Source organism: Magnolia sinica, chromosome 5 (genome assembly GCF_029962835.1).
Source record: "Magnolia sinica isolate HGM2019 chromosome 5, MsV1, whole genome shotgun sequence".
Lineage (NCBI taxonomy): Eukaryota > Viridiplantae > Streptophyta > Magnoliopsida > Magnoliales > Magnoliaceae > Magnolia > Magnolia sinica.
The window spans coordinates 18,026,477-18,039,521 of NC_080577.1; the positions used below are offsets into that span (position 1 = coordinate 18,026,477).

General features: G+C 39.5%; 1 protein-coding gene across 5 annotated transcripts in view; it reads right to left on the reverse strand.

The window, feature by feature from the left end:
• Nucleotides 1-572: 572 nt before the first annotated feature.
• LOC131245617 (pre-mRNA-processing factor 39-2) overlaps nucleotides 573-13,045 on the reverse strand; it is a 33,337-nt gene continuing 20,864 nt past the window's right edge. For all 5 annotated transcript variants that reach the window (XM_058245198.1, XM_058245196.1, XM_058245195.1 and 2 more), the window contains 3 exons: nucleotides 4,089-4,238; nucleotides 1,770-3,296; nucleotides 573-971 (listed from right to left, as the gene is read on the reverse strand). In XM_058245198.1, the coding sequence (XP_058101181.1) occupies nucleotides 888-971; nucleotides 1,770-3,296; nucleotides 4,089-4,238 (1,761 nt within the window). In that variant the 3' untranslated portion in view covers nucleotides 573-887. The remainder of the gene's footprint in view (nucleotides 972-1,769; nucleotides 3,297-4,088; nucleotides 4,239-13,045) is intronic.

The window sequence follows — 13,045 nt, forward strand, 5'->3', positions numbered from 1 at the left end:
GATATATTGCCGATATCTGGAAATTTCAGATACTACAATGTTATCGGTATCATTACCAGTGTCATCAGTATCATTACCAATGTTTCGATATTGCCGAGCTAGAGATAAGGATAACATCGGGTATACTCCGAACAATGGATATAACTAAACCATAATCCACCGAAATACTGGAATCTCTATTTCAAATCCTATCTTTAGAAACTGCCACTAAGCATCTACAACTGGGGTAGCCCTTGGCAAGGTTTTAGTTGTTGCGCAACTTGGAACAGTTCTTTTGGTCTTGAGTCAAATTGTGAATCAGCCGCATCACGCCCTATTTTCAATTCTGACTCATGGTTCCAAACCATATTGGACTTGGCCGAGTCCATGTCAACTTCGATTAGTCATCAATCTATGGTCATAGGTTGAGAGTTTGGGTGCTTTGATTTGCGGTTGAACCTGATTTAGTAGTCTAATCAGGTGGAAATATCCAAATTATTTCCTAGCATTCATATTGAGGGTATTGGCTCCCAACTGCAACTATGTTACTTCTAATCTGAGAGCCACTTCCTCGTTATGAATAACAGGAAAGATCAGTAATTTTGTAATTTAATCTTGATTAAACTTAATGACAGAAATTCAGTTCTGTTGTGCTTCCAAACACAACCTTAGGGATGCATCAGTGTCAGGAAATATATTGTTTTTGAACCAGGAGAGCCAACAAACAGTTCTGACATCATTTTCCTGAACCAAGGGAGAGCAAGCTACATCCTGTCATGTCCTCCTGTCTCTGAATCTGCACCTTTTTTTAGTATGTATTGGGTGCTATGTCCGACTACAAGAAGACAGCCCCAATAACACAACCTAGTCTGAGTTGTTGATACCTCAGCTATGAGTGGAATGCCAATTCATTGACTTGAGGGAGGTTGATGTTGTGGTTCGGAAGAAACACGCTCAGAAGGTTCACCATTAGGCTGACCAGCAACCTGACCCTGCAAATATGAACCAAATGCTGGCATATGAGACGTGTGGTACATTTTAGCAGGAGTTTAAGGTACAAGAAAAAAAAAAAAATCATACTTAGAAAACTCAGCATAACACCCCCTCCGTCCGTCCCTCCCTCTCTCTCTCACACACATTCTTGAATATTTCATTTTTTTTCCTTTTTTGATATTTTCCCCAAGTCTTTGGCTTAAAAAGTTTCGACCCATACAAGCCGGTAACGATACGCAACGCTTGTATCATATTGTTTTTTTTTTCCTTTTTGCCCTGCCAGGCCAATACTCCCCTTGATACTGATATTCAGAAAGATGTTCCCTCCCAATACTTCCAACCTATGGTACAAAACTCACTCCCTTCCTCCCGATACTATAACCCTTGGTACATACTGACCTCTCCCTCCCTACCTGCCTCCACGATTGCCAGTTTAGACTACCAGGCTGTTGAAAATATCATGCAGTTAATTAATTGGACCTAGTTATCAATTTTGTGGCATGGAATTGGAGGATTTGATTCCTAACATGGTACGTATTCTATTTATTTAAATTTGGTCCAATTCTTCCAATTTGATATATCGGACAGGTTTGACTGATTCTCTAAATAAATAAATGCAAATGAAAAGTGAAAGGTAGTTTTGGGTCAAATTGAGTTGGCTGGACTTGAACAAGTCAAAGCCAAATCACTTCTATGATTGTAGCCAAGTTCCAGGACTTATCAGAAGACTCCTGGCCTCCTGGGTGAATCAAAAGATGAGTCACCATATTTTAAACATTATTAGAGGCACAACGAACCTGAGGATAATAGTTGCCGTTCCACGTCTGAATCTGTGATGGAGTCGTTTGTTGATGGGGTTGCTGTTGATGCTGCTGCTGCTGCTGTAGCTGTTGTTGCAGCTGAAGTTGATGCTGTTGTAGTTGTTGCTGCTGTAGGTGTAGTTGCTGCTGTTGCTGTGGGTGTAACTGTAGCTGCTGCTGCTCTTGCTGTTGCTGTAGTTGTGTCTGTAACTGTTGCTGCTGTAGCTGATGCTGTTGTACTTGCTGCTGCTGTAGATGCATCTGCGGATGTAGTTGTTGCTGCTGTAATTGTGGTTGGAGTTGAAGTTGTTGTTGTTGCTGTAGTTGCTGCTGCTGATAATAGTACCACATCTGTGAGTCAAATCCTGGGTAACTCTGCACAGGATACTGATAAGCCTGAGCCTGAGGGTGAGAAAGGGTTGGGACACTTTGTTGAGCCTGAGGTACAGAGGCAAAGTTCTGCTGCTGCATATTTTGCGCTGGCCAGTAAGCCTGAGCAGCAGCAGCCTGATATTGTTGATTGGCTTGCTGAACCTGCAGCGCCTGCCAAGGTTGTTGTGGATAAGGATAACCTTGAGTCGCAAGCATTCGAGAGTGCATTTCAGCCTGTGAGTATTGTTGTTGTGGAGAGGCCTGCCATTGCTGTGGCTGTTGAGCTTGAGCATACCCATGAGAACCTGAATCTTTAGGAGACTGCCCGGCATGACTCGTCTGTTGCCAGCTCCCTCCAGTGTCAACACTATGTTGAAATGTTCCACTCATGGGCACCGTTCGCTGTGATTGTGCTTCTTCCTGAGTTTGAGCATGCATTTGAGCTGGTGTTTCAGTCTGCGTGCATGTAGGATTGGATTTAGAAGAGATGCCATCAGTATCATCCTGTGGCTTGTTTATATATGACATAGAGGTCGTGTCAAGAGCTTTGCGGTCAACAGATGTGGTGGGTGTGGATTGTTGAGTTTCATCCTCCTGAGGATTTATTGAGAGAGTCTCCAGAGCTGGCGGTCTTAGATCATCTCGGGGCTCATGATCAGTTTCCATTTGAACTTTTTCTGTTGATATGGGGTATTCTTGTGGCGTCACTGGAGATTGGGGATTAGTATTACTAAATTCCTGCACCGAATCACAAACCCCCACATGGTGTATGGTTGCATCCAGTCCGGTATGTTCTTGAACAACTTCAGCAGATTGTACCTGTTGCAGCCTGTCGTCATTATTAGTCTTTTCTGGTTCAGACTGGTCAGTTGCAGCCTGGTCAGATTGGAGATCGGTAGTTTTCTGCAGTGAAGTGTTGAGCAGTGTATGTTGATTCTGACCTTGAGTGCTGTCATCTCCAGAAGTGTGATGAAGCAGAGGGACAAGATTTTCTTCTCTTCCTACCTTAGCTTTGCCCAAGGAAATATTACTGGAGGCCTTCTCAACACTCTCGTTACATGAAGAAGTAGGCCTCATTTGATACGGAAATAGCTTCCTGTGACGATCCCATGCCTTCTTTATTTCATGGACAGTCCCACAGAGGTCCACAAACTGCCAGCAGTACAGATACATCAAGAAACACATAAAGGCATGTCAAGAAATAATCCTCCAACTTGAACACATGGATACATTGCAGTTCAAAAAATTAATTCATATTTGCAATTCATAAACTGAGTATGATCTGAGGCTAACAGATAACAATCTTTCAGAGAAGCTCGAGGTTTACAACGGTCCGCTGGCAATTCCGAATTCGATGAGGAATTAAGTAAGGGCGTTGTCAATCAACTGAAGCGCCCTGCTGGTAATCGATGTACGAGCAAATGCACATAAACGCATGCCCAAACGTGCAGTAGCTAGTATGTCTGTGCCTAATATAACTTGGACTTGGACACATGTATCGGTGTCAGATGAGCCATTTAAAAATCAGATCAGCAGATACACCCATACAAATATTGAAAAGAGAGAAGTAGAATATTTTAACATTATTACCTCATCATCATTATCATCATAGCCTTGTCCTATGTACTTGGGGTGTATTTAAACAATATTTTGTAAAAAATAAACTAAATAAACTAACAATCAATCATGTATAAGTATAAAATAATAATAATAATAATAATAATAATAATAATAATAACCAAACATTAAAATAAATAAATAAAAGTTTTTTACATGAGTTATTTCCTTGAGTTTCAGACACATGAACTTGCATCTGCACTCTACCTGGCACAACTTCAAGGGGAAAAAAAAAATACCCGTGATTCAGCCTGAATGGCAAAATTTATGCATGCATGCTTGAGAGAGAGAGAGAGAGAGAGAGAGAGAGAGAGAGAGAGATCTGACCTCTAGAAATAAGTTTGATATTTCCTCACAGTCGTCAGTGCTGAAGCCTGGATATACATTTGTTTGTGGAGCTGTCGCTTGAGCTACAACTGAGTCTATAATATCTATCTTTCTTGGTCCCCCGTGCATCATCTCAAAGTGTATTAATCTCTGCAAAAATAATTAACATTCAACAATATGTTGTAGGGCTTGTGAAAGTTGATGTTAAAAATGGCATCCAATGTGATGCTCTTAAACTATATCTTATTCTCTGAGTTATAATCTAGTTATACAAACCTAAGCTTGTCCAAATCCAAGAAAATTTTGACCAGTTCTGAGTGTTATGCATGTACTAATCCTGCCCAAAACTTTGAACTTCTCAGTTTAAGTTCATACTCCAAAACATAGTTGTTTGAATTGTTTCGGGCACAGCTGGCTGATGGGAAGGATCCGCCCAAGCATACATATAATATTAACGATGATAAATCTACACCATGCTGGGATTGAAGAGAGCAAACTCTACAAATCCAACCAATGGTAGGCTGGGGTAACGCACGCCACACCAAAAAAAGAAGAAAGAGAAAACGACTGGATAGCGGTTGCCGTCCAGCGTGCCTTCAACCCCGAGAGAGAGAGAGAGAGAGAGAGAGACGAGAGCAATCCAGCAGACGTTTTGGACAGATAGGTGTCTTGCAGACCGATCCTGATTTTCTTCTAAGAGGTGAGTGGATTTAACCCATTTTCATCGTAATTATATAGTTATTTATAATATATACATGTATATATAGATGATTATATTGGATTTGATTAAATGTACATATAGTTTTGTATATAGTTCATGCATATAATTTTGGAAATATAATATGTACATCATGCTATAGATATGCAACCAAGTGGATTTACATCTTCATTACATGAATATAAGGAAATCCATCCGTACGTAATCTAACACATGAATTGCATACGCATCTTAATAGATTGCTATGCATAACATAATGATTGAACTATATGCCTAACTAGGATACCAGATTCAATCCAAAACTTTCAGATCTAAGTCTACACAAGTCAAGATTATCAGATCTAAGCCTACACAAGTCAAGATAAACATATCTAACTATTATCATTATATTTAAATAATATTATTAGGATTATCTCACATTACCAGATTCAACTGATATTATCAAATCTTAAGCATGCATTATCAAATCCCAATCAATATTATCATAATTAATCTATCACCATCAGATCAAATACATGTTATCAATCCTAAGCATGCATTAACAGATCCAATTCAATATTATCACGTCTAATCTATGATCATCAGGTCCGAACCAATGTTATAAATCCAAAGCATGCATTGTCAGACCGAAGTCGGTTTTATCGGATCTAAACTACCATCATTAGATCTACACCAATACTATCAAATCTAACATCCATTATCATATCCATATCAATCTTATCAGATCTAACTATCATCATTAGATCTAAACCAATACTATCAAATCTCATATGTATCATCAAATCCATGTCGATCTCATCAGACCTATCTATCAACATTAGATCCTGACCAATATAATCAAATCTAACACGTATTATCAATTCCATGTCAATCTAATCAAACCTAATTACCGTCACCAAATCTAGACCAATATAATCAAATTTAACATGCATTATCAAATCCAAAGCTATATGCATGCAATGTTGTCAAAATCCTATGATTAACGATATACGATATACGATTTTAGTTGAATCTTAAGCAAAACGATTTGAATCCCAACCCTGAATCCCTTTTTGTATGAATCCTACAATTTATGATTCAATTATACTTTTTTTCTTTTATTTTAAGCTTCACTTGACTTTCATTTTAATTTTTTTAATTGGTGGGACTTTTACGAATCGTTTAGAAAAGGAAAATTATTTTATTTGTACTTTGTAAGAGATTAAATTATATATATTCTCTTCAACATTAAATCATATAGCTTTTTTTGTGGTTTCTTACTTCTAAACTGGTCGAAACACCAAATTGATGTATGACTTGCCTGTAATATTATTATGGATGGTTACGATTATGCTAACTTATATGTATTATGGAAAGATATTTTGAAATCAAAATATCTTTTTTCGTTGGTCTACAATATCAAAGGCCGCTTTTCCACTGTGATTCTACATTTTAGAAAGGTAACAAGAACATAAATTATTAAAGGACCCTCGCATATTTTTTTAAGGGAATTTCTTGAAAGACAAAAAAAATTAAAGGAATAAGATTCCTTTAACACTATCATGACATGGTATTACTTGGTACACATTGACAGCAAAAGGAAGATTAATGAGTTTTTTTTTAAATAAAAATAAAATTTTTTGATTTATTTATGTTTTTCATATTTTTTCAATTTTTTAAGAAAATAATAAAAATCTTATGATTTGTGATTCCATATGATTCAGCCCCTAGTACGAATGATTTTGACAACATTATATGCACGAACTATATGTACATTTAATCAATCCAAAACTATATGCATTATCAAATCCAACATAATCATCTATATATACATGCATATATTATAAAACAAAATAAAATAAAATAAAATAACTACCAGGAAAATGGGTTAAATCCACTCGCATCTAGGATGTATGGGACGGCCTCTCTCGCATGACCAAAGGAGGGCTTAAGCATATGCTGGACAACAAGGTGTTGTCCCGTTTCAACAAAGTATTGTTTTCAAAACTTACTGGATCATGCCGATGTATGTCCTTTGGGATTTCCGGGTCGTGATGTTGATGTGTCTTTTGAGATTTCTGGGTCATGATGTTGATGTGTCTTTCGAGATTTCCGACCAACTCCCCACCCTTTTCAGCTGCGTCCACAGATGCAAACTCCTCTTATAAGGTAGTCTCAGCTTTTACAATGCCCTCTGCCAAAGAATTCATATCAAAAGCAAATGGCAATGCAAGGACATGACACCAAGGGGGGAAGGTCTTAATCTTAATCCTTCACTCAAAGGAGAACGCCGGGGTGTTGACTGTTACCGTTGCGAATAGATAGGGCACTTTTCTAATCAGTGTCCACAAGCCAGGAACCTCCATTACTGCAGTGATGAGGACCCCTACTACCAAGACGGTCATGAGTATTACAATGAACACATCGAGATGGAACAACCCTACGTAGAACCTACATCACAGCCTTGCTGAAACCGCAGTTGAAGCTGGGATGAAGGCCATACTCTTATCATATGCTGCCTCCTTACCACTACTGAGGAAGAAGAAAACTGGCAACGGACCACTACTTTCCGTACACAAGTAAAAATGCCAAGGGAGGTTATGTAACACGATCATTGATAGCGGCAGTGCAATGAACATTATATATCAAGAGATTATTGATAAGCTCAAGTTGCCAACCAGTAGACTCACAAGAGTTTCAACACGAGGTCATGGGTTCAAGCACCCATTGTGGTGTGAGTGTGTGGGTGTGTGAGGGGGTGTGAGTGTGTGTGTAAAAATTTAAAAATAAAAATAAAAATAAAAACCTCAAGTTAACAATTGAAAGGCAACCAAAACCATATAAGGTTGCATGGGTCATCGACACTACCATCCCTGTGACTCGAAGGTGTTTGGTATCATTTAAAACCGGCATATATGAGGATGATATTTGGTGTGACATAATTCCGATAAATGTCACCCACATCCTTCTCGGTTAACCTTGGCTCTAACCGAAAGGTACAAAGCGACAGTGAAGCTAACATGCATACCTTCCTATGGCGAAGTCATTCTATCCTCCTTCGCTCGTTGCAGCCTACGACACCTCGCCTCATCATTAGCTACTCTTTCAAACCCCCATGGCTCTCAGCATGCCGAAGTTCGAAGAAGAGAGCAAAGAGAGAGGCATAATGTTCGCTCTAGTCACAAAACAGGTGCAGGAGCCTGTTATTGAACAGGATGAGCCTATTCCTGATGAAGTCCAATCTCTGCTGCATGACTTCCAAGATTTGGCCCCTGATGATCATTACAAGGAGTTTCCTGTTGTGCGGGATATTCAGCACACTATAGATTTGGTTCCTAAAGCATCCTTACCCAATTTACCAACATATCGGATGAGTCCTGCCGAGCACGCCAAGTTAAAGCGTCATGTTGACGAGTTGCTTAAAAAGGGGTACATCCAAGAGGAGCCTAAGCCCATGTGCGGTGCCAAGCCTCCTTACTCCTAAGAAGGATGGAAGTTGGCACGTGTAGACAACCGAACTATTAATAAAATCACAATAAAGTACCGTTTTCCCATTCCTCGGCTTGATGATATGATGAACTTGATGCAAGGTGCTGCCATCTTCTCCTAGATTGATTTTCATAGTGGATACCACCAGATTCGCATAGGACCTGCTGATGAATGGAAGACGACATTTTAGACGAAAGGCGACCTCTACGAGTGGCTAGTTATGCCATTCGGTCTCACAAATGCACTACCACTTTCATGCACGTCATGACCCAGTGTTGCACCCTTTTATTAGTAAGTTTGTCGTTGTCTATTTTGACGACATTCTTATCTACAGTAAGTCAAGAAATGAGCACCTCAATCACCTAAGTCTCATCTTGAGAGTCCTTCGTTGTGAGTGCTTTTAAATCAACTTTAAAAAGTGTACCTTCATGAGTACATCAGTGGTCTGCTTACGGTACATTGTCTCATCGCATGATGCAGAACATGAAAATTAAATATGATATGCGAGATTTCAAGCATAAGATCACGTTAGTTCAGAAACAATTACATAAATTCCATATCCCACATGAAAGTCCAAACATTCAATTAAGGGGAATCTATACAGGTCCAGGCCTACACATGATAGGCTGGATCAATAAAAATTATGAACCAAACGATACTCAAAAATAAGAAATAATCATCCACACATGCATAGTAATCAGTCTCTAATCCAAGGGATTCAGAAATTTCAATTCGGGGAACCCTAGGGTAAGAAAATGGGCATAAAATTGGAGATTTGAGTAATTTAGGGTTAGGTTTAGGGATTTTGGGTGAAAGCGGAGTGAAACAGAAGAGAGAGACGAACCAGAGAAGTACCGCACGCGTGGACAATAACAATGGCCCAGACGTACGTGTGTGTGATCCCGGCCGCACGTGTGTGGGGCCCACTTTTCAAAAAAAATGCCACCTTAGCCCTGGTCGGTCAGGGATGGACTCCAAAACCCCCAAATCTCAGCTCGATCCGATGTACGGTTTATGCGGGGTGCTCGGCCGAAGTTTCAACCCTCCTGTAGGGCCAGATTCTGAAATTCTGATGTAGGGAGGAGAATTGTTGCAATAAATGATTGATTTGAAGTGTAGATGATGGGGTGAGATGAGAAGAAGGGATGGTAGAAGATGGGTAGTAGAGATGGCGGTGGATGGGGGCGAATCGGGATAGATATGGCTTCGCACTATGGTAGTTAACCCTTCGATGAAGGGAAGGCTTCACACCCAATTAGGCTTCACAACTCAGAGAGTAGGAAAACGCAGAATTTTTATTAATCTTCAATGAATCAAAAGAACTACAAGGGGTGCCTATTTATAGAAAAACTCTATACCCCAAAACTCGTGCCATGTGCGCAACCTATTACTTGGTGATGAAGTAAACTAAAATAAAAACCAAACAAAAAAATCTAAAGCGTTCATGATGTTCTAAATAATAACAATAAGCAAAACCTAAAATATGAAATCAATCCGACTAGTGGGCTACGATCATGAGATCCCATAGTGGGCTTTTCTTGATTGTCGGGTCTACTCTTTTGAATCAAAACTTCGTCTCCTAACTAGAAGGCCCTCCCTGGACATTGTCATCGATCCAGATTGACGGTGGGGTCTTCCTTCTTCTGGTGTACGTGCGTAGGAGACGACGTGCGTGCGCGTGTGCGTGTGATGTCCCCATCAATTCTCCCCAGCTGCGAAGATTTTGCTATTGGCGAAATAAAACTCCTGAACCACTCCAGGATGTCAGGATCAAGTCTCTGAAACCCCTCCTCAGTGAGCCACGTGCTGTCTGAAGCTGGGCGTGACTTTCATTTAACCAGGTACTTCTGAAACCCACCGTCCGACGTTGAAACTATCTGATGGTCCAAGATATCATCTATTTCCTCTCTGGGTGTGTAAAGGTTAGGTATAGGAGGCAGAGGCTGTGAAGAAAGGTCAGGAAGAGTAGGTATGGGAGATAGAGGCTGGATAAAATAGGTCGGGACGGGTAGGTATGAGACGTATAGGCTGAGAAAATGGGTTGAAACAGGTAGGTATGGGACGAAGAGGCTGAGAAAATGGGTCAAGAAATGTAGGTATGGGAGGTAGAGGTTGGAAAAATGGGTCGGGAGGGGGCCATGGATCAAGGGATAAATCTGGGGAATCAAGATGGGTGGGCGAAGGGCCGAACAAAATATCAGTGGTCCCCTAAAAAGTAACTAGATCCTCCACATTGAATGCAGAACTAATTCTCATGGAAGGTGAAAGATCTACCTCATATGCATTGAGACTGTTTCGTTTTATAATTTTGAAGGGTCCAGCGCTACGCACGTGTAACTTACGAACAGCCTCCGGAGGATACCACTCGGGCCTAATGCGGACCATCACAGAGCCCCTAATATTGAATTCTTTGAAACGTTCATGTTGGTCTGCAGAAAATTTGTAATGTTCATTACTAGTAGTGATCTTCTGCCTGATTTCTTGATGCCATGAATGAATGTGATGCACAAAAGACTCTGCAGGCTCTGACGGCTAGTGGGACAGAGACATAGGGACAATATCAATAAGTTTCTCAGGTTTATAACCAGTAACGACTTCATAAGAACTGAGACCTGTGGACCTATCGACATAACTATTAAACGCAAACTCAGCTGTAGGTATTACGGTGTCCCATGTTCTGGTGTGTTCTATATCCCTCCTAGGGGGAGACTCATCCGGTAGATCATTAGGAAAGACATCATCAAACTCATCCACTACCGGAATGGCATCAATAAGTAACTCTACACTAGCCTCTGGTGCACTCTCTCTGGGCAACAACGAAAACCAAGCTTTAGTTGTCCAGTGCCTACCACCCTCAAACTAATGGTCAAACGGAAGTGGTTAATTGTAGATTGGGCAAGTTATTACAATGTCTTGTCCACAATCATATAGCTATGTGGGGACCTAGTAATGCCCATGGCTGAATTTGCTTATAATAACTCAGTTAACGGGTCCACATGAATTTCACCTTTTAAAGCAGTAACTAGTATACAACCGCGTCTTATAGTTGATTTGGTTCCTCTACCTATAAAGTCGAGACCAAGTGCAGAAGTTGATGACTTCATCCGCCATATGCAGCAGGTGCATGACGAAGTTTGACGCAATATCGCCGCAAGTAATGAAAGTTATAAGCAACATGCAGACACAAGACATTGCTTTGTTGAATTTGCAGAAGGTGACATGGTTATGGCATGTATTCATCTTGAACGGTTGTCCCCAGGTACCTCAAAGAAGTTTCATCCTCGCAATGCGAGACCATTCAAAATCATAAGGAAGATTAGTATTAATACTTGTGTTTTAGATCTCCCACTTGATGTAGGACCGATGCATGAACTCAAATATTGGTGGGATCAATTAGCAAAATTAACTTAATTTTTTTATAAAAAAAATGTAAAAAAATAAAATAAATAAATAAATAAAACATAAAAATTGCTATCATCATCACAAATATCAAAATCCCAAAAGAAGATCATGCATAATTTTAGCCTAGGTTATCAAACATCATCTTACAAGACCATTGAATAAAGGAAACTAAAATCTAATGGATGTAGGGACATCCAAATAGTATAGGGTAAAACCTATTTCAAAGGAGAAAATCTAATACTACCTAGGGTGAAATTAGTATTTGAAATATTGGTATCGCGTTACGTATCGCACCCTTGGGATATGGATACGTATCGGTTATCACATGGGATATATCGGTTGTATCGCGTAATGTATCGTTGTTGTTGGAAACATGGGAAAACATTGGAAATTGGTCGATTTTTTCAATGAATTTTCAATGATTGTTAAAAAAGACATCAATACACACTTACAAATCAAAACATTACAAAAAAACAAGTGCATATCCCAAGGGTGGAAACACAAGCAATACATTCAAAAGTATATGCATTGTCTAACTGAATTGATGCAAGTATATTCAAAAGTAATTCATATAATTTATAAATGTAAGAAGACGTGTGGAAACACAAGCAATACATTCAAAAGCAAAAGAAGAATCACTAAATCAAGTTACATACATGTTTGATTTTATGTTTGGACACAGATTGCAACCAATTTGCAAGAAGTTGGGAAATTTTTATTTTTTTTTCAAATTTCTGCAACTTAGTCCTTCTCCAATCTCAAAATCGAAGCTCCCGATCCATGATTTTTCATGCAAAACATGACAAAACATAGATTTGTAACAATTTGATAATGATTTAACATGATTTACATAAAAAAGGATCAAAAAAAAATCTCACCAGATCGAACATGTGGGATATATCCCACTATTTGTGCGTTTCGTATCGCACGAGTGGGATACAAGAAATATCATGGGATATATCGGCCGATATCGTCGATATTTAAAACAATGGGTGAAATTATTAGGGAAATTGAGGAAAACTTGGAATTAGGGTTAATAAGGTAAATTGGGTAAAGGGGTTAAAGGGGTACCAGGATAAGGGAATTAGGGTTTTGGATGGAGGGAATGTAAGGATTTGGGCTTAATGAAAGAATGTGAAGAATTAGGTTTGGTAATTTGGGAAAATAGGAAGATTTGGGATTTCTAGGTTTAGGGTTAGGGTTTGAATGTATAAGGGATGAAGATTGGGTGGATGTTGATGACTTGGGATGAAGGAGAACGAAAAATTGGAGAACGTGGAAGAATACCTCGATGGTTGATGAAGGGATGCTAATAAGAGTGATAGATGGAGACCTTGCACCTCCGTTGATAAAGATTAGCTTCACACCA